Here is a 23595-nt window from a genome sequence, read left to right on the forward strand (position 1 = left end):
ACAATCCTTTTTCTTGTGATAAATTTGATAACAGAGTTGAATGGTTAATGCAGACAAAACAAACAAAAAAAAACAATTGAGAAAATTTAATTTGCTTACTGATGTCACCTTAGATGTGAATTAACTAACAAATTCTGCATGGTGGAAATCATTTAGTAATTATAGCATTTGTGCCTAAAATTGAGTGAGTATTCATGGTGTTAAATATAAATATTAGTGCTGTCAAACGATTAATCAAATCCAAAATAAAAGCTTTTGTTTACATGATGTGTGTGTGTATATTTTATATATATATATATATATATATATATATATATATATATATATATATATATATATATATATATAGACACACACACAGAATATAATTTGAAAATATTTACACATTTACATATATTTAATTTTTAAATGTAACGTTGACGTATTTTGCATGGGACTTATCACAATTAATTGTTTGACAGCACTAATATAGATATAGCTTATCCAGTAGTAGATAAGGGTCTTATTCACTAACTGTGCATACACACGATTTTATGCATAACATTTGCATAAGAATGTGGTCATAAATTCATCAATAACTTTTGCATTTACATTTCTTCTAAATGTCAGATAAATCAGCTGCATCTTCACACACACAAACACACACCACCAATAAAACTCACTTAAGCAGACAAATATAAAGCTGTAAAAGGAAAAGTTATGCAGGAAGCTCTTATATGCTTTATTCAAATTACTATTCATTTCAAATGCTCCAAATGTGTGAATTATGAAATACATGAATTAAGTGTATTTTCATGAGAAGTTCTCCTGTGCATATAGATATGAATAATTATTAGTGAATAAGACCCATTGTGTTTCATTGTTAAACTGGGACACCAATTTACACCCTATTTGTGGAAAGAGCCTACAGCTGCTCATCTCTCTGATCATTCCCAGCCAGTCAAATCTGCCGGAAGGTTTAGTTAGTCATGTTAACGCGGTCTTCCAAAAATACAGAAATAATATGTCCGGTTTGCAAGATTCCAGTAAATAGAGTCCACAATAATGTGCGAGTATTATTCTGCAGCAATGCTTTTCTCCACAGATACGAGCTGCCGCCTGTAAATAACACAACATTCAATACATGCCAATTGCCTTAGCAATAAACAGCACAAAGCCATTTCATATTTATAGTCCCCCACCATCATATTTTCCAGTTCAGACTGTCAGCCGCTCGCACACAGCCGTCTGGAAATGATATTGCTCCCGAAGGTACTTTTGTGAAAACTACCTATTCAGCGACCATCATTTGGATGATTTATACAAATACGCTTACGAACCACAGTGAAATATATCGCACAGCTATTATCATTCATATCCAGCTACATGCACTTAAATCTGGAATTAGAATGCACCTCAGTAACTGAACGAACTCTGAAGGAGCTCAGGGTGGAAAGCCCCTGAATTGAGCAAAGAAATGATCACTTGAACCAAACGTGAGCTTTTATTGATAGATTGCATCAGAGTTTTACTTGACATGACGTTTAGCCTTGATTTACAAAAGCATTGCAATTGAAACATGAATAAATATGCTTCCTATGAATATATACGCATTCGTATTTTCTTAGAAAATAAGTTTAAGTTCGCCACGCTTGGACCATGAATTGCAGCACGAGTCACTAGGTTAAATGGAATCGGAATGCTAGCTCAGGCCACGGGGACTGAAGTGTTTCTTTGTGGGATGTTTTGATCTGTGTATGACTGACGTTCAACACGTTCCTCCAGACGCGCTGTGACCGGATGCCGGCGTTTCTTGTTCTGCATTTGAAGACACAGGTTCGCTCACCGCCGGGGTCAGAACGTGACGACACACTGGACATGTGCCAGACTGAAAATCATGAAAAGAGAGTATTAGGTACATATAATGATGTCATTATAAAATTCAAATCTTAAAGGGACAGTCCACAAAACATTCGGTCTTCATTTACTGACACTACGATGGGTTGCTCCAAACCTAGAGGACTGTAAAAAACACAAATTAAGATTATTTATTGAAACCGTAAAATAGATGTATTGGAACCTCAAAGATTATAGTCTATCCATTCACTAAACAAAGCAAATTAGCGTAAGAGAACACTGCCATAAAAGTGCCAATGGGAGTGGAACGTTTTTTTGGGCGTTAAATCAGGTGCGAACACCAGTAACACTGACTAACGTAAATCTTAGTATATCAGCTTGCGTGATTCTTTGAAATATTCCCCTCCTGACAGGGGAATGCCTTCAAAAGCACATGCAATACAGTCAGTCGCAAAAGAACTACCGTACTTTTCGGACTATAAGTCGCACCTTAGTACAAGTCGCATCAGTCCAAAAATATGTCATGGTGAGGAAAAAACATAACACTGGACTATAAGTTGCATTTATTTAGAACCAAAAAACAAGAGAAAACATTACCGTCTTCAGCCGCGAGAAGGCGCTATATGTCTTCAGTGTAGACTACAGGAGCACTGAGCAGCTTAGAGCGCCCTCTCGCAGCTGTAGACTGTAATGTTTTCTCTCGGTTCATTTCTCTCGGTTCATGTCAAATAAATTTTGATAAATAAGTCGCAGGACCAGCCAAACTATGAAAAAAAGTGCAACTTATAGTCCGGAAAATACGGTATATCTGCCTTTATTTATTGGGGAAGTCGTGGCCTAATGGTTAGAGGGTTGGACTCCCAATCGAAGGGTTGTGGGTTCTAGTCTCGGGCCAGACGGAATTGTGGGTGGGGGGAGTGCATGAACAGCTCTCTCTCCACCTTCAATACCACGACTTAGGTGCCCTTGAGCTAGGCATCGAACCCCCAAAGCATAAATGGCTGCCCACTGCTCCGGGTGTGTGCTCACAGTGTGTGTGTGTGTGTGTTCACTGCTCTGTGTGTGTGCATTTCGGATGGGTTAAATGCAGAGCACAAATTCTGAGTATGGGTCACCATACTTGGCTGAATGTCACTTTCACTTTTTAGTTCAAATTTTCCCCAAGTCTTTAATAAATTCTGGCATTTGTTTTTTTATATATATATATATGATCATTTTATATAATGTAGAGATTTAATTTAGGTATTATATACATTTTCATGTCTATACAAAACTAGTATGCATTATTGATTGCTTTTACAATACATTCTTTGGATTATTTTAAGGTTTCCTTATTACGTTACATGTACTTATTATTCTAATAATAGATTATGCATAATTACATTTAAGTAATCCTAAGAGAAGCCAGACCCTAATTCTGACCCAAACCATATAGTAAGTACATAGTTACCCTTAGTTAAAATGAATCAGTACTTAAATGTAGAATTATTTAAAATAAAGTGTAACCCTTTCTTTTTGGATTTAACACGTGAAAGTTTTGGACTTTCAATGGATGCACAAAAAGGATGAGAGAATATTGAGTTTCTTTATTCATGTTCTGAAGATAAACAATGTTTGAATCAAAATGGGGGTAAATGATGACAGAATGTTAAGTTTTGGCTGATATAACTATTTAATTTGTCTCTTTCACAAGCGCCAAGTAAAAACTGATTTACCTTTCTGAGCCAGAGAGTGACACAGAGTTTATGGAACATGTGGCGGCACGGCAGCAAGGTTGCGATCTCATCTTTGACGTATTCACAACAGCAGATGGCACAGCACTGCTCCTGCTCTGCAGAACCAAAGAGAGTGTGCATGTGAAAGTGTGTAAAAGACTCAACTGTGAACCCCCAACACCAAGCCAAATAGTTAAGCATGTCTCGATCCAGTCACGCACACATCAAATTATTCATTTCAGTCATTAGGGCTGAAAGCGAAGTCAACTTTTGCTTTCCAAAGCAGATTTATTGCTCCCAAATGCACTCAGGCAATAAAGTTGAAGTGGGACATTAGTGTGAGAGCATGATTTTCCCGGCATTCATCCCATGTGTTGAGTTTTGTGAAAAACATTTCTCATCTGGTGTTCGTATTTCACTAAAAAGAAGTAGGTGATGAACTTGGGTTTCTGTGTCTGTAAGCTTGCGTCCCAATGTGCACACTATCCATCTTAAATTCTGTGATATTAGTCATTTTCAATACTAATTAGGGCAGATAGGTTGAACAGTATGCACAAGTGTGTCTCATACACAGTGCAATTTCCCATCTGCATAACACTTCACATGGGCAGCAGTGAGAAACAGGAAGGAAATTATAAATTCAGTACAATCATGTAAACGCACACCTTGTTTGGAACACTCCAATACAGACTGTAATATAGCACACAGAGTCTGTCTGCTACAACTCGTGATTCTGTATTACTAACTTTCCATGTCTGTTATGACCAGTCATGAACACTTGTATGTCATGTTGGAATTCACCCTTTGCCTGGAGTCTTATTGACAGACGATCTGACCCATCATAATGCTGAATCTGCTATTTTGTTTGACAAACCGGACAGGAGAGTCTTCCAGCAGTTGAAACAAAATACCTTCTGTCGTTCATTCATGTGTATTTTGTGCTATTACCGTATTTTTCGGACTATAAGTCGTACCTAAGTATAAGTCGCATCAGTCCAAAAATACGTCATGACGAGGAAAAAAAACATAAGTCGCACTGGACTATAAGTCGCATTTGTTTAGAACCAAGAGAAAACATTACCGTCTACTGCCGCGAGAGGGCGCTCTATGTCTTCAGTGTAGACTACAGGAGCACTGAGCAGCATAGAGCGCCCTCTCGTGGCTGTAGATGGTAATGTTTTCTCTTTGTTCATTTTTCTCGGTTCATGTCAAATTAATTTTGATAAATTATAATAATAATAATATAAGGACCTTCTCAATCAGAAACCGTGGGTGGACAAAATCTGTGCAGCAGTAAACAAACGCACTGCTGCTTACAACACTGGTTTTCTGTCTGGAAACATGGGCGAGTACAAAGCATCGTGCTATGCTCTCCGACGCGCAGTAAGAGCCGCCAAACACAGATACAGGGAACACATAGAGTCACATTTCCAGCTAAATGACTCCCGACGCATCTGACAAAGACCATCTGTGCCTTTGGAAACAAATCCTCTGCAGAGGTGAAAGCAGATCTGTCGATGGCTGACGAGCTAAACACCTTCTACGGCCGCTTTGAAAGAAATCTAAGCAGTGCGGTGTAGCAGCAGTCAGATCAGCGATCATTATGTGATCACCATGTCAGAGGACGAGGTTTGGAGGGCTCTAAAGAGAGTGAACGTCAGGAAAGCAGCCGGACCTGATGAAATTTCTGCCTGTGTTCTGCGGTCCTGCGCTGATCAGCTCGCTGGTTTGTTTACATCCATTTTTAATGAGTCTCTTGCTACATCGGTGGCTCCCACCTCATTCAAAAAATCTGTCATCATCCCTGTGCCTAAGAACAATAAACCCTCACGTCTGAAAGACTAATCACCCACTTGCCCTCACATCAATAGTCATGAAGGTCTTTGAGGGACTGGTTAAAAACGTCATCTGCTCCTCCATCCCGGATACTTTAGACCCTCTTCAGTTTGCCTATTGCCCAAACAGATCCACTGATGATACCATCTGTCACATCCTGCACTCTTCTCTCACACACATTGACAGCAATAACAGGAACTACGTAAGGCTGCTATTTATCGACTATAGCTCAGCTTTTACTATAGTCCCCATAAAATTAGCTTCTAAATTCATAGACCTCGGCCTGAATTTTTCACTCTGCAACTGGATTCTTGATTTCCTCACTGGAAGACCTCAAGTGGTGAAAGTAGGCCAGTACACCTCCAACTCCATCACCCTGAACTTAGGAGCCAAACTAAAGGACTGATTAGCCGCATTTCCACTGTCGGGCCAGTGCGAGCCAGGGCTTAAAGCGGGCCGGGCAGGGCTCATAGCCCCGGGCCAGTATCACGAGGCCAGAATAGTGCAGGGTTTCCACAGTGGAGCTTGAAGCACCACTGCATGTCACTAAAACACGCCCTTTACACGCCTCTCAGAACAACGCCATGCAAACTCAAAATTTCACCAACAAAGAGAAGTTATCAGAAAACTAAGAAATAAGTCACTGGAACATGTGCGATCATAAAACGAAACTGATAAAAGCGGCCGTTTGTTTGCATGCTTTGTTATATATTCAAATTCAAAAGCATCAATGTTTTAACTATAGAATAAGTGATACATTGACCATATTGATTTAATTTATCAGGACTCAATTATTCACACATAAATACACTTATATCTATTTTATTTATTTATTTTTAACGCTCGTGAAAATAGCCAGCTTGTTCATTCAAGTCTGTTTCTGTTTATTAGCCACAGTAGTCGTCATATTTAGAATGAATGATAATATTTTTGTAAGCTCCCGAACAAAAACATTATTAGGCTATATTCTTTTATGATAGGCAACGTGAGATAAACTCTCGAGACGAGGCTTGTGACAGATAATATAAGTTACTTAATAAATACACGATTGTGATAAAGAATACAGAGCTGACGTCTGATTTCTTCAAGCGATCATATTTCACCATGTTACTATGGTAACATGTTTAGCGTGCATATCTTTTTCATCGCTTATAAATATTTCTGCCTTGTTTAGTGATTATAATCCACATCGGATCAAGTTATTTCAAACACTTGCTGCTGACTGAAAGAGAGTTTTGAGCTCGACTTATTTAAAAAAGTGTTTAATGCTGGTGTTAAAGCGGTCATCTTTCTGAAATGATCCGCAGTGCAGACTCTCTATTTTTATAAAAGCTCCCGAACAAAAATCATAATTATATTTTGATGATATGCAACGGAGCTAAACTCTTGAAACCAGACGACAGATAAAATGTTACTTAATAAATACACAATTGTGATAGAGAATAAGAAGCTGACGTCTGATTTCTCCAAGCGGTCATATTTTCCATGTTTATATGGTAACGTTAATGTTTAGCGTGCATAGTCTTTTACATCGCTTATAAATATTTCTGCCTTGTTTAGTGATTATAATCCACATCGGATCAAGTTATTTCAAACACTTGCTGCTTACTAAGAGTGAGTTTTAAGCTCAACTTATTTTAAAACATATTTAATGCTGGTGTTAAAGCGGTCATCTTTCTGAAATGATCCGCGCTGATGCTCTCTAGACATGGAGAAACTCCGCCTTTGTTCGTAACCCCTCCTCTAGCCCCTGCTGGCCCGCTTTGGCCCAAGGATTTCGTCGGGCCGAAAAACCCTGGCCGTTGGCCCCGAGGAAGCCCCGGCGAGGCACGATCAAGCCCCGGAAGTGACAGTGGAAACGCGACTGGCCCTGGCACGCACTAGCACGCCCGGTCCCAGCTCGATAGTGGAAACACGGCTAGTGTGGACTTCAGGAAGAGACAGCAGCAGCCCTATACACCTCTTATGATCAGCGGGACCCCTGTGGAGAGGATGAGCAGCTTCAAGTACCTTGGTGTAAACATCTCAGAGGACCTGACTTGAACTACAGGTTAATAAAGCCAGGCAAAGACTGTACCATCTGTGACAGCTGAAGAAATTCAGGGTCTTACCAGCCATCCTGAAAACTTTCTATTCAGGTACTATAGAAAGTGTATCTCAGTGTGGTATGATAACAGCTCCATTCAAAACGGCAAAGCCCTGCAGAGAGTTGTGCGCTTAGCTGAGCGCATCTCCGGGTCTGCTTTCCCCTCTCTGCAGGACATCTACCTCAAACGCTGCAAAAGCAGAGCTGTTAAAATCATCAAGGACTTTATTCCAATCCATTCCTAGCTACTTAACAAATTCATTTTTTAAAGATCTTAATAAACACATCTCGAAGTTTATTTGGAACAACAAAAGACCACGTATTAAAATTTCTAAATTAATGAAGCCAAAAGATAAGGGTGGAATAGATCTGCCAAATCTTCAGTATTATTATTGGGCAGCCCAAATTAAAAATATAATCAGTTGGTGTAGTGAGAGAACCAGTTCTATTTGGTATACAATGGAAGAAATAGCTCGCGCCCCTTTACCAATAAAGTTTTTGCCATTTATTAGGAATTATACAAAGCTCAAAAACATTTCAGAACATTTCACTATATTAAACACTCTTCGAACTTGGAGAGATGTAAAGATATATTTAGGAATTTCTACTTCTCTTTCTTTGTCCTCCCCACTTTCTTTTAACCCTGATATTAACCCTTTAATGTTACAGAATATTGGTCTCTCAACATGGCTGAATCTGGGGATTTCTCAAATATCTTGTTTATTTTCAGAAGGCACCCTGAAGTCTTTTCAGCAGATCGTAGATCAGTATAATGTTCCGAAGTGCAATTTTTATAAATATCTACAATTGCGACACTTTTTATAGCCAAATATAGATAAAGAAGAATTGAGAATCAAAATAACAGCTATTGAAGACATTTTACTGAATCCAACTTGTTTAAAGGGATTAGTATCAAGAATATATTACATTTTGTCTAATAATTGTTCCTCTACATGGTTGGGACTTAAGGGTGTCTGGGAGAAAGATATTGGGCAAATCATTGAAGAGAATGACTGGGCTATCGTACGTGACAACATATACCCGAAATGTACCTCTCTTGGGATCCACGAGCTTAATTTTAAATTCTTTAACCGGATATATCTTACACTGACACGCATTAAGAAAATGTTTATTAATTCCACTGGCCTGTGTTTCAAATGTAAAAAAGATAAAGGTACTTTTATTCATTGTTTTTGGGAGTGTGACAAAATTTTGCCATTTTGGAAGAAAATACATAAGGTAATGAAAGATCTTCTCAAGTTAAATTTTGAAATGACCCCAGCTTTGTACTTGTTGAATCTCAATGTAGACAGTTTGTTTAACACAAATGCAATACAGTTATTTATCATCCTGGTATATCTTGCTAAAAAATTTATTTTGTTACTCTGGTCTGCACCACAAGCCCCATCTTTCAAAATGTGGATATCACAGATTGCTTCATGGTTACCACTTGAAAAACTTACCTATGATAAACATCAAAAGTCTGACAAATTCTGGTCAATTTGGTCTGTTCTATGGGATTATATAAAAGAGCTCTCTTAACGTGCACGAAGAAATGTTTTTGGTTATATATAATTTTCTGTTTAATTACTACTCAAGTGCTGCATTGGAATGGTTCGCTTGTACTCTGTTGTGTAACTGCGGTGGTATGTAACTTTTAATTTGATTATTTATTCTTTATCTTTTCTTATTAATGTTTTATCTCCTATGTTGTAAGACAGTACATACTGTAACATGAATACACAAATTGATGTTATTGATGCTATGTGATTATATGGGCAAACAATAAATAAATAAATAACAAATAAAAAAAAAAAATCATCAAGGACTCCATCCACCCCAGTAACCATCTTTTCACTTTGCTGCCATCTGGTAAGTGCTACCGTAGCCTGATGGCAAAAACCGAGAGACTCAGGAGGAGTTTCTTCCCCCAGGCCATCAGGCTCCTAAACTCAAAACCAGCCTCTTAACATCTACATGTCTCCACTTAACATTCACTTTATCAGTAAGATCTTCATCATTCACTACCTCACATAGACACACTGACAGTGTCAACCTCCTTGCACATTTGCCTCTTGTACATTCCTGTGTATCTTAATATTTAAGACTACAGTATAATGCACATATGCACATTGTGCATTCCTGTGTATCTTAATATTTAAGACTACAGTTTACTTTCATGCACATTATTTTGCGCTCTATATTTAATTCTACAATATGCATTTTTTATATTTTATTCTTATATTTTTATTATTTACTTCACTCTATATATTCCATATATGTATATTTTCATCTGTGTTGTTTTCTTTAATAATTGCAGTGTCCATGGAGCGGACCCGACTCACATTTCACTGCTGGTTATATATGCTCTATATAATTGTGTATGTGACGAATAAAAATCTTGAATCTTGAACATATCAAAACTACAGTGAGAAATCAATTAGTCAATTTGCAAATTGTGAATTTGTTTTTCCTTATTACAAATTTTGAAAATTAGAACTGTATGTTTAAAATATTAATGCATCTACTTTCCAAATGCTTGTTTGTTGATATTATATTAATCATTACATTCATGCATTTCTAAAAACTTTTTTCATTTCTTTTAAAAATGTCTGTCCAAATTCACATATTGTTTGAACAGACTGAATAAAACCTTACACTAGAGTATAGACACTTGCTGACTGCAGTGTTGTATTTTGTGCACTTTATGTAGCTACAAGTAAAGGAAGTAGTACCTGTGTTTTCAGCATTGATGGTGATCTGGGGTAGGCAGTCGATGATTTGTTCAGTGGCAGGGGGATGAGCCTGCTCTACATCTATAGCCAAAGACTCCAGATGAGCCAGTGCTGCCTGCAACACAACAAAATACATTAACATATTTCATTTCCCCTGGATAAAGATAGAAGCATGTTAATTATACATTAAGCCTTACATTGCTAGCGTGCTCTCTCATTGGCTGAAATCAATGAAGTTTGCTGGGGTTTAACAACGTCAGTCAGCAACCGAATCCAATTTCTTAACGTCTTTTTGGTTGAATTCAGATGGATCATTTATTTGTATAACACAATATTTATAATGTTAATGAAAAAGCAGCATACATTATGCAAGACTACTAAACTCATCTCATTAAAGACGTGAACAGTCAAACTAAACGCATCTTGAGATTCCATTTAAATCTGACCATTAATATTGGCCCAGATGATATAGAAAAGAAGCTTCTCTTTATTAAAAAAATAAATAAAATACTCATCTGACTGAAAGACTGTTAAAATACAATGTATAGTAAACAATAGAGCTGATGTGAATTACACATTACAACAAAAGGCCTGCAGAGGCGCCGACGGCCTGCTGATTATTTTTAGACATCCATGTGCGATCTACTTGTTCAACTTGGCCATTTCTTTAGGGCAGAAATGCTATAGCCACTGTAATTAAAAGAACATGTGGACATCAAAATGGGTAAACTCAGTGTGAGGGTTTGAGCTTTTATTTTGAAACCGCAATGTATTCTTCCTGAGCTTGCGTAGATTTATAAATTATTTACCTTACAAATTTGATGAAATGGCACACGTTGCGTTCCCAGATGAACTTTATAATAAACACAAACTCACAACAACATTTAGAGATTGAGTTTGAGACGCTCCACACATGTAGATGATAACAGTTCCTGTGGAACTACTATAGACAGTAAAAGAAATGGACACAGCGACCCCATTGGAACTCAATGGAGACAAGTGAAGCCCATTTTTAGCACTTCCGTTTCTGACGCGCAGACTCAAACTAAGCCTGATGACGTCAGCAACCTGTCTGACAGATGTAAATCTTCTAGTAGCTGTGCGTGCAAACTGCCATCGTTAATCTTGCAGAGACGGCAAGTTTGAGCGGGGAGTTCTTTGTCATGAGTGAGCAGGAGTAAGTATTCTGATTAATTATTTTGTATAGTATTTTAAAATTTAACGCCAGTACGCCATATTAAGTTAATTGCCTGCAAGCTTCTCCTCCTGTCTGTACGGTAATGCGACAGAGTCGAGTGGTTATGACGCAATCATTAGCCTATTTTTACAAAAACTGTTTCTACGGGGCCATAATGTAACATAGAAGGTAATTGAGCCCTTTATACATTGTCGTGTATCTTTAGAAATAAATAATGGACAAATGGAGTCTTTAAACGCCTCAGATGTAAAGTTATTCGCTGTCAAAGTGACGCCATAATGAATGGGAGTCAATGGGAATGCTAACGCTAGTGAAGTTCTGCTACAAGATGGCGGCACCCGGCCGACTTCAACTTCCGGTCGACTTCCTTGCCGCCTGGGAACTACTGTGAACGGAGAGCCGCGGGAGACGCACGCAACGTTACTTAACCTGCATGCATGTAAATAAAAGTTGTGTTTTTTTCCAAGTTTGCTGCTTGAGTATATTATTTTTCTACATGTTTCTATGGTATACTGAAAAACAATGATAAGCATATCAGAGGTTTCAAAAGGCTTTTATTGGGAAAAATGTAAAATTAGTCCATATTTACAGTGTTGACCCACTCTGGCATGCTGGATATTTGCTTCTGGGTCAAATCCTGAATGATGGTGATCCATTCTTGCCTTATTAGTTCTCTGAGTTGATCACAATTTGTGGGCTTCTGTTTGTCCGCTCGTCTTTTGAGGACTGACCACAGGTTCTCCATGGGATTGAGATCTGAAGAGTTGCCTGGACACGGATCCAACATTTTCAATGTAATTATCTTCCAGCCACTTCTTTATCACTTTTTGATATGGTGCTACATCATGCTGGAAAATGCAGGGATCATCACCAAATTGCTCAAGGATTGTTGGAAGAAGTTGCTCTTGCGGGACGTTTTGACAACTTTTTTAATTCATGGCAGTGTTTTTGGGCAGAATTATGAGAGCCCACTCCCTTGGTTGAAAAGCAATCCCACACATGGATGGTCTCAGGATGCTTCACTGTTGACACATCACAGGACTCATGTTGGCGTTCACCTCTTCTTCTACAAACAATCAATTTTACAGATGTCCCAAACAGTCGGAGGGTAGTTTCATCAGATAAAATAACTTTGCATCAGTCTTCTGCTGTCCAATCCTTGTACTTCCTGCAGAATTTCAGTCTGTCCTCAACGTTTTTCTTGGAGAGAAGTTTAAAAGTCTTGTCCTGTGTGTGCAGATGCTCTCACTATGACCTGCTGCCATTCCTGAGCAAGCTCTGCACTGCTGGAGACACGATTCCAGCTGACTCCTCAGGAGAAGAAAGTCCTGACGCTTGCTGGGACGTCCTGAATACTTAATCAATGCAGTCAAACCTTTCTCCTTGAAGTTCCGGTAAATGGTTGTTTCAAGTGTAATATTCTTTGTAGCGGTTTCCTTGCATGTGAGGCCATTTTGATGCAAAGTGATGATGCTAACAAGAACACAGTAGCTGCATTTCCACTGTCGGGCCAGTGCGAGCCAGGGCTTAAAGCGGGCCGGGCAGGGCTCATAGCCCCGGGCCAGTAGCACGAGGCCAGAATAGTGCAGGGTTTCCACAGTGGAGCTTGAAGCACCACTGCATGTCACTAAAACACGCCCTTTACACGCCTCTCAGAACAACGTCATGCAAACTCAAAATTTCACCAACAAAGAGAAGTTATCAGAAAACTAAGAAATAAGTCACTGGAACATGTGCGATCATAAAACGAAACTGATAAAAGCGGCCGTTTGTTTGCATGCTTTGTTATATATTCAAATTCAAAAGCATCAATGTTTTAACTATAGAATAAGTGATACATTGACCATATTGATTTAATTTATCAGGACTCAATTATTCACATATAAATACACTTATTTCTATTTAATTTATTTATTTTTTAACGCTCATGAAAATAGCCTGCTTATTCAGTCGAGTCTGTTTCTGTTTATTAGCCACAGTAGTCATCATATTTAGAATGAATGATAATCTCTATTTTTGTAAGCTCCCGAACAAAAAACATTATTAGGCTATATTCTTTTATGATAGGCAACGTGAGATAAACTCTCGAGACGAGGCTTGTGACAGATAATATAAGTTACTTAATAAATACACGATTGTGATAAAGAATACAGAGCTGACGTCTGATTTCTTCAAGCGATCATATTTCACCATGTTTACTATGGTAATAAGTTTAGCATGCATATATTTTTCATCGCCTTGTATGGGGATTATGATCCATATTGGATCAAGTTATTTCAAACACTCGCTGCTGACTGAAAGAGAGTTTTGAGCTCGACTTATTAAAACAAAAGCGTTTAATGCTGGTGTTAAAGCTGTTATCTTTCTGAAATGATCCGCAGTGCAGACTCGCTATTTTTATAAAAGCTCCAGAACAAAAATCATTATTATATTTTGATGATATGCAACGTTGAGCTAAACTCACGAAACGACAGATAAAATGTTACTTAATAAATAAATACATTTTGATAGAGAATAAGAAGCTGATGTTTGATTTCTCCAAGCGGTCATATTTACCATGTTTACTATGGTAACGTTAATGTTTAGCGTGTAGGGGTGCTCCGATCACGATCGGCCGATCGTTTTGCGCATCTCTTTAGTAAAGCCGGTTATCTAATCAGCGGTTAATTCCATCAGGTGCTTGATTTCACATAGAGCAGCTGTTACTACACAGAGCCGTTGTTAGAGAAGATGCGCAAATCCACTTCATTTTCAGCGTTTTTTGGCGCATTTTCTCAGTTAACAACGGCTCTGTGTAGTAACAGCTGCTCTATGTGAAATCACGCACCTGATGGAATTAACCGCTGATTAGAAAACCGGCTTTAATGATGAGATGTGCATTAACGATCGGCCAATCGTGATCGGAGCACCCCTATTAGCGTGCATAGTCTTTTACATCACTTATAAATATTTCTGCCTTGTTTAGTGATTATAATCCACATCGGATCAAGTTATTTCAAACACTTGCTGCAAAACTAACAGAGTTTTGAGCTCAACTTATTTTAAAACGTCTTTAATACTGGTGTTAAAGCTGTTATCTTTCTGAAATGATCCGCGCTGACGCTCTCTAGACATGGAGAAACTCCGCCTTTGTTCATGACCCCTCCTCTAGCCCCAGCTGACCCGCTTTGGTCCAAGGTTTTCGTCGGGCCAAAAAACCTATGGCCGTTGGCCCCGAGGAAGCCCCGGCGAGGCACAATCAAGCCCTGGAAGTGACAGTGGAAACGCGACTGGCCCTGGCACGCACTAGCACGCCCGGTCCTAGCTCGATAGTGGAAACACGGCTTTTTCTCTCCTTTTATAGCACTCAGTGTGCTCTTACAATCTAAATAGTGTGATAGTGATTTCAACTGACTAGTACTCATTCACACTTTCACAGGTGCTGCTGACCTGATTAGTCAATTAATGTACGCTGGTCATTTTGTGTCGGGATCAAAAAACAGTGAAATGTGCTTTTTTTGTAAAAAGTTCATTTTTTGGCTGTTGAAGCTTTTAGCAATCATTAAAAATGCATCTGATTAGTCTACACAATCTAGAAACAATGTGAATGAACTCCACAACAGCTAAAGCAGCAAACTTTGCAAAACACAAAATTTATGTCACTGTCAAAACTTTTGGCCGTGACTGTATATAGATAGACAGATGGGTAAACTGATAGATATAGATGTTTCTAAACTCATAATTTATATTGTGCAAGCCAAGTTTATGCAACAGTGCAGAGATCCCTCACCTCCATAGCCTGAGCAAGACGCTCCTCTAACGCCATGTAAGTAAGGAGCTGGGAATGATCCACATAAGAGATTGCTTGAGCCATCCCAAAACCATCACCAAATTCATCCAGAAACCTGAATAACAAAAGACTTCTAAACACAGCTTTTCTCTCTTAGTCAGCATTTCACGTGGCAGCTGACACAACCACTAGTTCTTTTTGTAATATATTAAATACATTTAATTACCATTTTATATATTTCAGGCATGCATCGTTGGGGTGCATCTAATAAATACATGTCATGTTTCACCCAAATTTTTATTTACATATTTTGCATAAAGGAATGAAGTCTATTTTTTGAGGCAGGGATATATTTTTATGACAAGCGCATTTCCCTTTCAAATTCTCATTATCATAATGAAATGCATAATTGGTTTAAGGGAAAAATGACCTCATTTAACTTTCAAGAGTAGAACGATCCCATTACAGTTACACTTTTTTTTTTTTAATCTGCATAAATGAGTATGCAGAGTACAACAATTTAAGTTAACATGTTTCATGAGATCTCCCTTGTAAGAGTTAAAGGATAACATGACAATATTGCTTTTTTTGTGTATTGACCTCCATTCTGTGTCCAGGTCTTCACTCATGCTGGAATCATCCTCCAGGTTATTGTTTCCATCCAGGATAAAGAGTCCAGGGTGCACGAACTGACTGACACCATCAGGGTCTTCATCACTGCTGCTGCCCGAGTCCTCATTATACATGACCCAGGGGATCTCGCCCTCCTCCAGAGGGGTCTGCTCCCTGAAGAACACCACACACAAACACAAGACAATGGAAAAAAGGGATACTTTAACATTATTAAATGTTTAACACATTTAAATTACATCTGACATTGCATTTCACTCTGTCCCCAGTGACCAAAGATGTTGGAATAATAGCAGTAAGCGCGTGTCTGTGTTCAGTGTGCACATCACTGCTGTAGACGGACTCATTTATCAGTTAATGATGGGGAAAAACACATCCTAATGGACAATGTATTTATAAGTGGCCTACCCAGAAAACTTTATTATTTGTGCCAAATGTGAGTGTGTGAGCCTAGTTGACTCAATACATGCTTATAACTCCCAAAAAATGTGATCAGCAAGGCAGCTCACTGATCGTTCATATCTACTGCTTTAAAATGAACGGAGTATGATTAGCTTGATTTCTGTAGATGAATAAAGGGGAAAAGCCACAAAAATAGACAAGAAGTGATCAAGAAAGGGAATGCACATAGTCTACAATATCTAAATAATGTAAAAACGTAATCTTACAACTGATGGCTTTCTCACTGATGTTTGTTTCAATTGGCAAGTTATTATTTTTGGAATGCTTATTAAAAATTTGTTAATTTGGCATGGCGAAATGTGTTAAATCCTTTAAAACTTCTATATGGACAGAAATCTCAATGTTGTTTTTTGAGGGGGTAAAACATCAAAGAATCATTAGAAATACTAGTCTTTTGTCATTGGGATGGCAGCAGAGTAATGATGTTATTACTAAAGTGTTTGGAGTTTGTTAGAGGATGTGTGCTTACTCTAAAGTGAGGTTGAGAGAAGGCACTTCCTCCAGACTGCTGCTGCTGCTGTCAGGCGGCTCGTCCATGCCAGGCAGACTCTCCCAGCTTTCCTCACTCGTGCTCCTCTCTTTCTCCAGCCCAGAGTCAGACGTCCACGAGGCCGACCACTCGCCCTCGCTGTATTCTGAGCTGCTGCTGAGAACACGGAGCAGGATACATGCACAGACACACGTGAGCCCACCTTGTTAAAGTCAGTCTAATCCTCTTAGCATGCAGAATGAGCTCCCACTGAGCACACCTTTGGCAACTCATTCATTTCCTGAGTGTATACCTCATCAATTAGGAGGATTTTTTTAAATGAGGCTCATCCACCTGACTTTGCAATTTCTGTGGAACCAATTTAAAAGTCTGTTTTTGAGCAATTATGTAATTTTAAAAAATAAGCAAACATGTATAAAATAGTATTTACTTCCCACAATGCTATACAAATATCTAAAAAACAAATAAAAAAATAAAAATAAATAAGGAACAGGCTCGCACATAAAATGTGGGACCAAAATATTATAATTTTGATTTTTAAATTGAATTAAAAAAAATAATAATTCTATAACTGAGCTGAACTTAGTTTTAAGTCTGGGGATACATTAAATTAATCAAAAGTGACAATAAAGACAATCTGTAATATTTCTATTTCAAGCGGACGTGTTTTTTTTTTTTTTTTTTTTACTTTCTATTCCAAGAATCCTGAAAACAATTGTATCTCAGTTTCCAGAATTTTTTTTAGAACCACATCAATGTAGATTTAAAAAAATAAAATAAAAAATAAAGTGTCTTGAGCAGCAAATTAGAATGATTTCTGAAGCGTTGTGAGACACTGATGAAGATGGCTGCTGAAAATCTAGCTCTGTATCTTAGGAATAAATTACATTTTAAAATATGTTTGAATAGAACATATATACTTCAAATTGCAATAATATTTCACAACATCATCCTTTTTTCTGTCATTTTTGATTACAGAAATGCAGCCTTGGTGAGCATCAAATACCTTTTTCAACTTTTTTAACAATGGTGTGAAAGATTTCTCTCTCTAAAGATTTTCTTTCATTACTACATAAATAACATGAAGGTAAAAAAGGTAATTTTACATTAATTTAGTACAATTCAAACTAAATTGTACATGCAAATACATGCAATACTGTACCTTTCATCGACCTTCGTGGATGGGTCACATTTCTCTCCGAAATTCTCATCATCATCTACGTTATTGTCACCCTCATTTCTTCTGTCCTCAGAGTGGAGGTCACTCAAGGCCATGGGTGGAAAGTCAAAGAGCAACTCATTTTTAGGGCTTGTTTGTGTGAGGAAACCCGGAGGTGCTGAGCCACACTTGTTTCTGACTGCTGCGCCTGACAAATGGCTCACTTCCTCTTTTTCAGAACATTTCCTCCTTTCAAGGTGAGTCTCGCTCGTCTGTTTGCGGATCTTTGGCCTCACGACCATTTCGGACTGAAATGTTTCCTCAGGATTGGTTTTTCCTGTGCTTCTATAGGAAGCGGGTGCAGAGCTGGCTGTAACCCCATGACATTTTGGAGCTTGGTCTTCACCACCAAACAATGGACTAACTTTCCTATTTGCTTTTACAGTTCTTTCAAACTCTGGCTGCTCACAGCAAAGGTCTGTCGCGCTTTTAGAAGGTGCCACTGAATGTTTACTTCTTTTTGAAAAGACATCAAGCGAATTTCCACCCAATTCACAGATACCATCAAGTCTCTTCTGAGCAGCCTGAGATGGATTTAAGCTGGAGTCCTCCTCCTCGGCCCCGCTGCTGTCAGGCTCATAGGCGTCAATGTTGATGTAACTCAGAGCTTCCGGGCTGGGCTTAGTGTCTTCACTGATGGGCCACACTCTAGCCTGCTCCCTCTTTTCTATGCCAGAATAAGATTTTCTGTCATATGGCACAACCTGGTCACTCTTTGGTCTCTTGAAATGGTTTGAGGGCACTTTTGTGACTCTACACATTGAAGACTGCCTCCTGCTGTGGCCATCCTGATTTGATGCTGCGTTTAAGTCTGGGCGCACTGCATTTGTGCATGCTGTCGGCAGGATATTCTGAAGCACTGAAGAAATGTTGCCCTTTGATGCTGGAAGAAAAAGGTTTTTAGTTATTATTTATTCTCCTTCACAGGATATCCCTTCATTGGAAGTAAGTGTATATGCACTATAGACTGAGTGGGACAAAGAAAAGTTCTGGTTACATTTCCCCCAAATTTACAAGAATATAATAAGATTTATTCTTAGAATTACAAATAATTAAACCTATTTTAGAAACCTTTTGATTCTTTGTATCGTCTCATGAAAACTGTTTACCCCAAAATTATAATTACTGTAATAAACCAAACCTCATTCATTATTGTAATAAAATTATGAAAATCCTTGTGACCTTGTCCTGAAAATTAAAATAACAAACATTTCTTTTAAAAATGACAAACTAAAAAGCTGTGTAATAAATACTATTGTACTATCCACTTAATTATACTTCACAATGTAAACCATTTATTTTGTATGGAGAAAAATCTCATTATTTAATATTTATTTAAACCTTTTAATAAATAGCTAAACTAGAATTACATTTTTATTAATTCAGGGACTTTAAGAGACCATTCAGAGTAAGAAAATGGGTGCATGCTTTAACATGCTTAATTGCTGTATGTATATATATATATATATATATATATATATATATATATATATTAGGGGTGTAACGATACGCGTATTCGTATTGAACCGTTCGGTACGACGCTTTCGGTTCGGTACGCGGTACGCATTATGTATACCGAACGGTTCGTTGGAGTAATTAATTATATTTGAAAAAAAAAAAAAAAGAGAGAGAGAGAAATATAATGATATGCGTTCAACAAGGTAGCCCAATAACCCAAACAACGTAACAGGCAACGCCCCTGACACTCCCGAAGAAGAAAAAAACACCATCTTATATGCTTATGTTAGGCTACTCAGCAGGCGCTCGCTCACTCACAAAATAGCCAATGCGTTTAACAGACTAGAAATGAGAAGATCCTCCAATAACCAACAGGTCTGGTGTTTGGGTGCACTTTGGATTCCCTTTAAGCTATAATGGTGATGGCAAGAGAGTGGTGGATAAAAAAACAACGGTATGTCGCATCTGCAACATGACAGGGTACGCCAGCGGGAATAAAAAAAAAAAAAAAAAACACCAGCAGGAATATCTGGGATATATGCGTCAGTACTATCTGGGAAAAGACGAAAAAAAGGAGAAACATGCACGCAGCAAACTATCCCTGCAGCATTTAGAAACTATAGCTTACAGGGAATCCAACCCAAACACCAGACCTGTTGGTTATTTTAGGATCTTATATTTCTGGTCTGTTAAAGGCATTCGACATTTTGCAACGAGCCTTCAGCGCGTGCTGAGTGAGCGAGCGCCTTAGGGGCCGTTCACATATCGTGCCTAAAAACGCATGGAAAACGCTAAGCGCGTCTTTCTCCTCCTTTCCAAAGCGCTCGGGCAGAAGCGCTCATGAGGCGTCTGTCTTTGCTAAGCAACAATGACGTGCTCTCTCCATGAGACGCGGAAATTTCAGCGAAGGATAAATGGATTTGCAGCTCTAAAAATCGCTTGCAGTAGCTCTGCTACTAAATTTATTTCAAAATTGCAATCCATATACAACTATGATCAGCTGATCCTTCATCTTGGCTGAGCTCTCAACGTTGTTACGGGAAAGGATGAAGCTGATTGGTTAGTTCTTGTCACATGACCCGCGGTGCGCTTGCGGCATTCTGAAAAGTTGAGATGTTTTTACATTTTGCTGTATCTAAAACGTATCGAACCGAACCGAACCGAACCGTGACATCAGTGTATCGTATCGAACCGAACCGTGAATTTTGTGAACCGTTACACCCCTAATATATATATATATATATATATATACACACACACTTATTGGTCCTGACAACATCCTTCATTTTCTTAATGAAAAATATTTTTTGTGTTTTCATTTGGTTTTAGGGGTGAAATATGACCTTGGCATTTCCTGACAGTCACCATATAGAAACATAAGAAACCGAAACCCATTTTAAAACTACTTTCAACCCACCCTCACCATTCTCGTATATATTTGCATAATAAAGTCAAACGGACTCCTACAGGGTTTCTGTCTACACCTTTTGAAGGTGATGAATGCTTCACTCTCAAGCAGAACTACCCACACACGGAAGCATATTTCAGCTCTTCAAAATCCCCGTTACATTCCCAATATTACAAAGCTGTTTATTCACCATGAGAACCTCAATCTCAAAATCCATTCCTCCACTATTACTGCTCACAGATTTCCAGTTCCTTAGCCAAAGTATGTTATTTTAACATAATAGTTTACTATAATATTCAGTGACAACTACATGCAAGTAAGATTTCCAGAATAATGTGTTTATTTGGATTGACAGTGGCTTGGCTTGAGCTTGGAGTGGGATCAGTTTTTCATCCAATACCAGTTTTTCTTCCTCATTTGTGGTGAGAAAATGACACACTTGGGTTTAAATGTGGAGTCACTCTTTAGTTTAATTATCCACTGAGGGTTTCCATCCCCAGCTGGTACGTACCCACTGCCGGGTCCTTTTGACTACTCGTCCTCTCCATGTTAAGACAGTCCACAGTGGATGCGACTCTTTGTTTATCTGTCACTGGGCGGAAACTGATATACGCGTGTCTCCGGCCGTACCTCCTGCCTGAGATGGTCTGGTATCCTCCGGTTGGTTTGGGCCATGCAGACTTGCCTGCTTCTTGACCCATTCCTACGAGAAACAGAAGCATAAGTTCACACCAAGAACAAGAACTATGAAGATAACCATAACCATATAGCTGTCCACACCAGCACAAGATATCGTTCTGTTTCCTGTAAGTCTGTTATGTCATCTGCCACTTTAAATGCTCAAGCTCTTTGAAGTCACATAGACTCGGATTGCCTGTTTATGTTTTTATCAGCTGTAAAACGCGTGTTCTTTCAGCTATATTGTTCCTCTGTTCCCCATTCACAAAGAATTAGAACAGTTATTAAAAAGTTTTTGTTAGAACTACAGCTATCGTCCTTGGTGTGAACAGACCTTGAAGGATAATTCACTACTGGCAAGTTTTGCTTTTCATAAATCTTGACTGTTTCAACACTAGAAAGATTTTTTTTTTTCACCCTTGAAATCAGTGCTCCATGACTAGAGAGAGAGAGAAAAAAAGAGAAAAGTAGCTGCACTCTCTTTTGACAAAAAACTTCAACCCCCGTAATTCACTTCTGACTTTGGTCCTGCTCCTCTGTTGATATGACTGTCCATGGGCGGCAATACAAAAATCCAGAAGTTTGAATATTAGTTTAGTTTAACAAAAGCCCTGGAGTTGTCAAAAATCCACCAGATGAAGCAAAATAATACATTCTGAGTCATCCATTGGATCTTTCATGAAAAATAAACAGGATACCTGGGTGCAAGTAACACACAGAAAAAGTACATATTGTTAATATACTTAGCCTACTACTGACACTAACAATACAAAGCTCATTAAAAATCAGCAAACCTAACTTTCAAGTGTCTACATACTTTTTGAGATCATTGTAAAAATAGACACTTAAATAATTAATTACAAAGGCACATAGTCTTGCAACTCGACCTCGTGGTACTGTACATTTTATTGACTCGTATATGATGAATTGCTTGAGATGCTCCTCCTTTTTGGACAAAAGCATCAGCTTAATTATTAAATGTAACAATGTAAATGAAAACATACAGTGTGACACCTAACACATTAAATTACACACAGTGTTACAAGGCCTAAAACAAAGAGGATTCAATTCTAATCAAGATTATCCATCTTTGATTAAGAACATGCAGCAATTTTTTAAATATTGGTTCAATCCCTTATAAAACACATTATCTTCATGTGTTGGAGCATCTACTAAGAAGTCATGGGTGTTAAAACAGGAAATATCCCAAATGTGCAACGCAGGGCTACTCCAGGACAAGGATTAGAAAGAATTAAAGCTTTCTAACCTATGACAGCTCACACTGATGTTCATCAGAGTAATATCACGACAGTGCTTTAGCACAGCCTGATTATAAGCCATCACTGTCTTGTTATTGTTGTCGTGGTTTGCAACAAACACATCACGTCCCATCCGTCAACAATACGCACTAAAAGTGCATAACATATGCTTTCGCTTTTGTCACGTTAACGTACATGGAGATAAATCGTTGCAATAAATATAATATACAGCCATCAAAGCAGATTTTTAACCAAAGTATCACACAAATATCGTGATTCACATGATCAGCAGATCAATTCAGTTAAATACGGGCCCTGATACAAGTTGAGCTCAGCTAACGAGCTAACGTTAATGTTTGCAGACACGCTTCTGCTTCTAAGGCGTGGATTATAATGTGTGCCGACGCCTTAATTCCTCCAAATTTACGCAGAAAACTCACACGATGTTTTGGTTTATGAAATGTGTGATTTGTTAACGGACAGTACCTGTGTGTTCCTGGATGTCTCCGGTGTCACAACTAACTCTTGCTAACGTCACCACAAAACTTAAGGGTCACGTGACACATGTGCGCCAATCAACTGTGAGTATAATTGGCCGTATTAAAATCGGCTGCAGCTATGCAGCTGTAAACCAACTGCAACACCACGTGTGCAATTTAAAGCCCACCTGGAAACAGAAAGCAGGCGAGGATAGGATGGGGTGGGGTGGAATGCTACAGGACGGGACAGGGCAGGGTAGAATTGGATAAGATGGGGTGACAGATCGGAATAATGCAAATTCAGGTTGGATTAATTGTGTGAAACTGAAAAATAATT

At 38.4% G+C, this 23595-nt stretch overlaps 1 protein-coding gene across 2 annotated transcripts; it reads right to left on the reverse strand.

Annotated features, from left to right (window-relative positions):
* Positions 1–1460: 1460 nt before the first annotated feature.
* pja2 (praja ring finger ubiquitin ligase 2) lies at positions 1461–23369 on the reverse strand. 2 transcript variants are annotated; one of them, XM_026212466.1, is made up of 9 exons: positions 23266–23369; positions 21354–21545; positions 17920–18859; positions 16737–16910; positions 15776–15961; positions 15176–15290; positions 10209–10323; positions 3552–3667; positions 1461–1867 (listed from the first exon to the last, which is right to left on the reverse strand). In XM_026212466.1, the coding sequence occupies exons 2-9, from the start codon at positions 21541–21543 to the stop codon at positions 1748–1750; spliced, it is 1956 nt and encodes a 651-aa protein (XP_026068251.1). In that variant the 5' UTR covers positions 21544–21545; positions 23266–23369; the 3' UTR covers positions 1461–1747. The 2 variants fall into 2 exon arrangements, with proteins under 2 accessions (XP_026068251.1, XP_026068250.1); XM_026212465.1 differs by having other exon boundaries at positions 16737–16913.
* Between the last annotated feature and the right edge of the window lie 226 nt (positions 23370–23595).

The sequence above is a fragment of the Carassius auratus genome, chromosome 30, assembly GCF_003368295.1.
Source record: "Carassius auratus strain Wakin chromosome 30, ASM336829v1, whole genome shotgun sequence".
Lineage (NCBI taxonomy): Eukaryota > Metazoa > Chordata > Actinopteri > Cypriniformes > Cyprinidae > Carassius > Carassius auratus.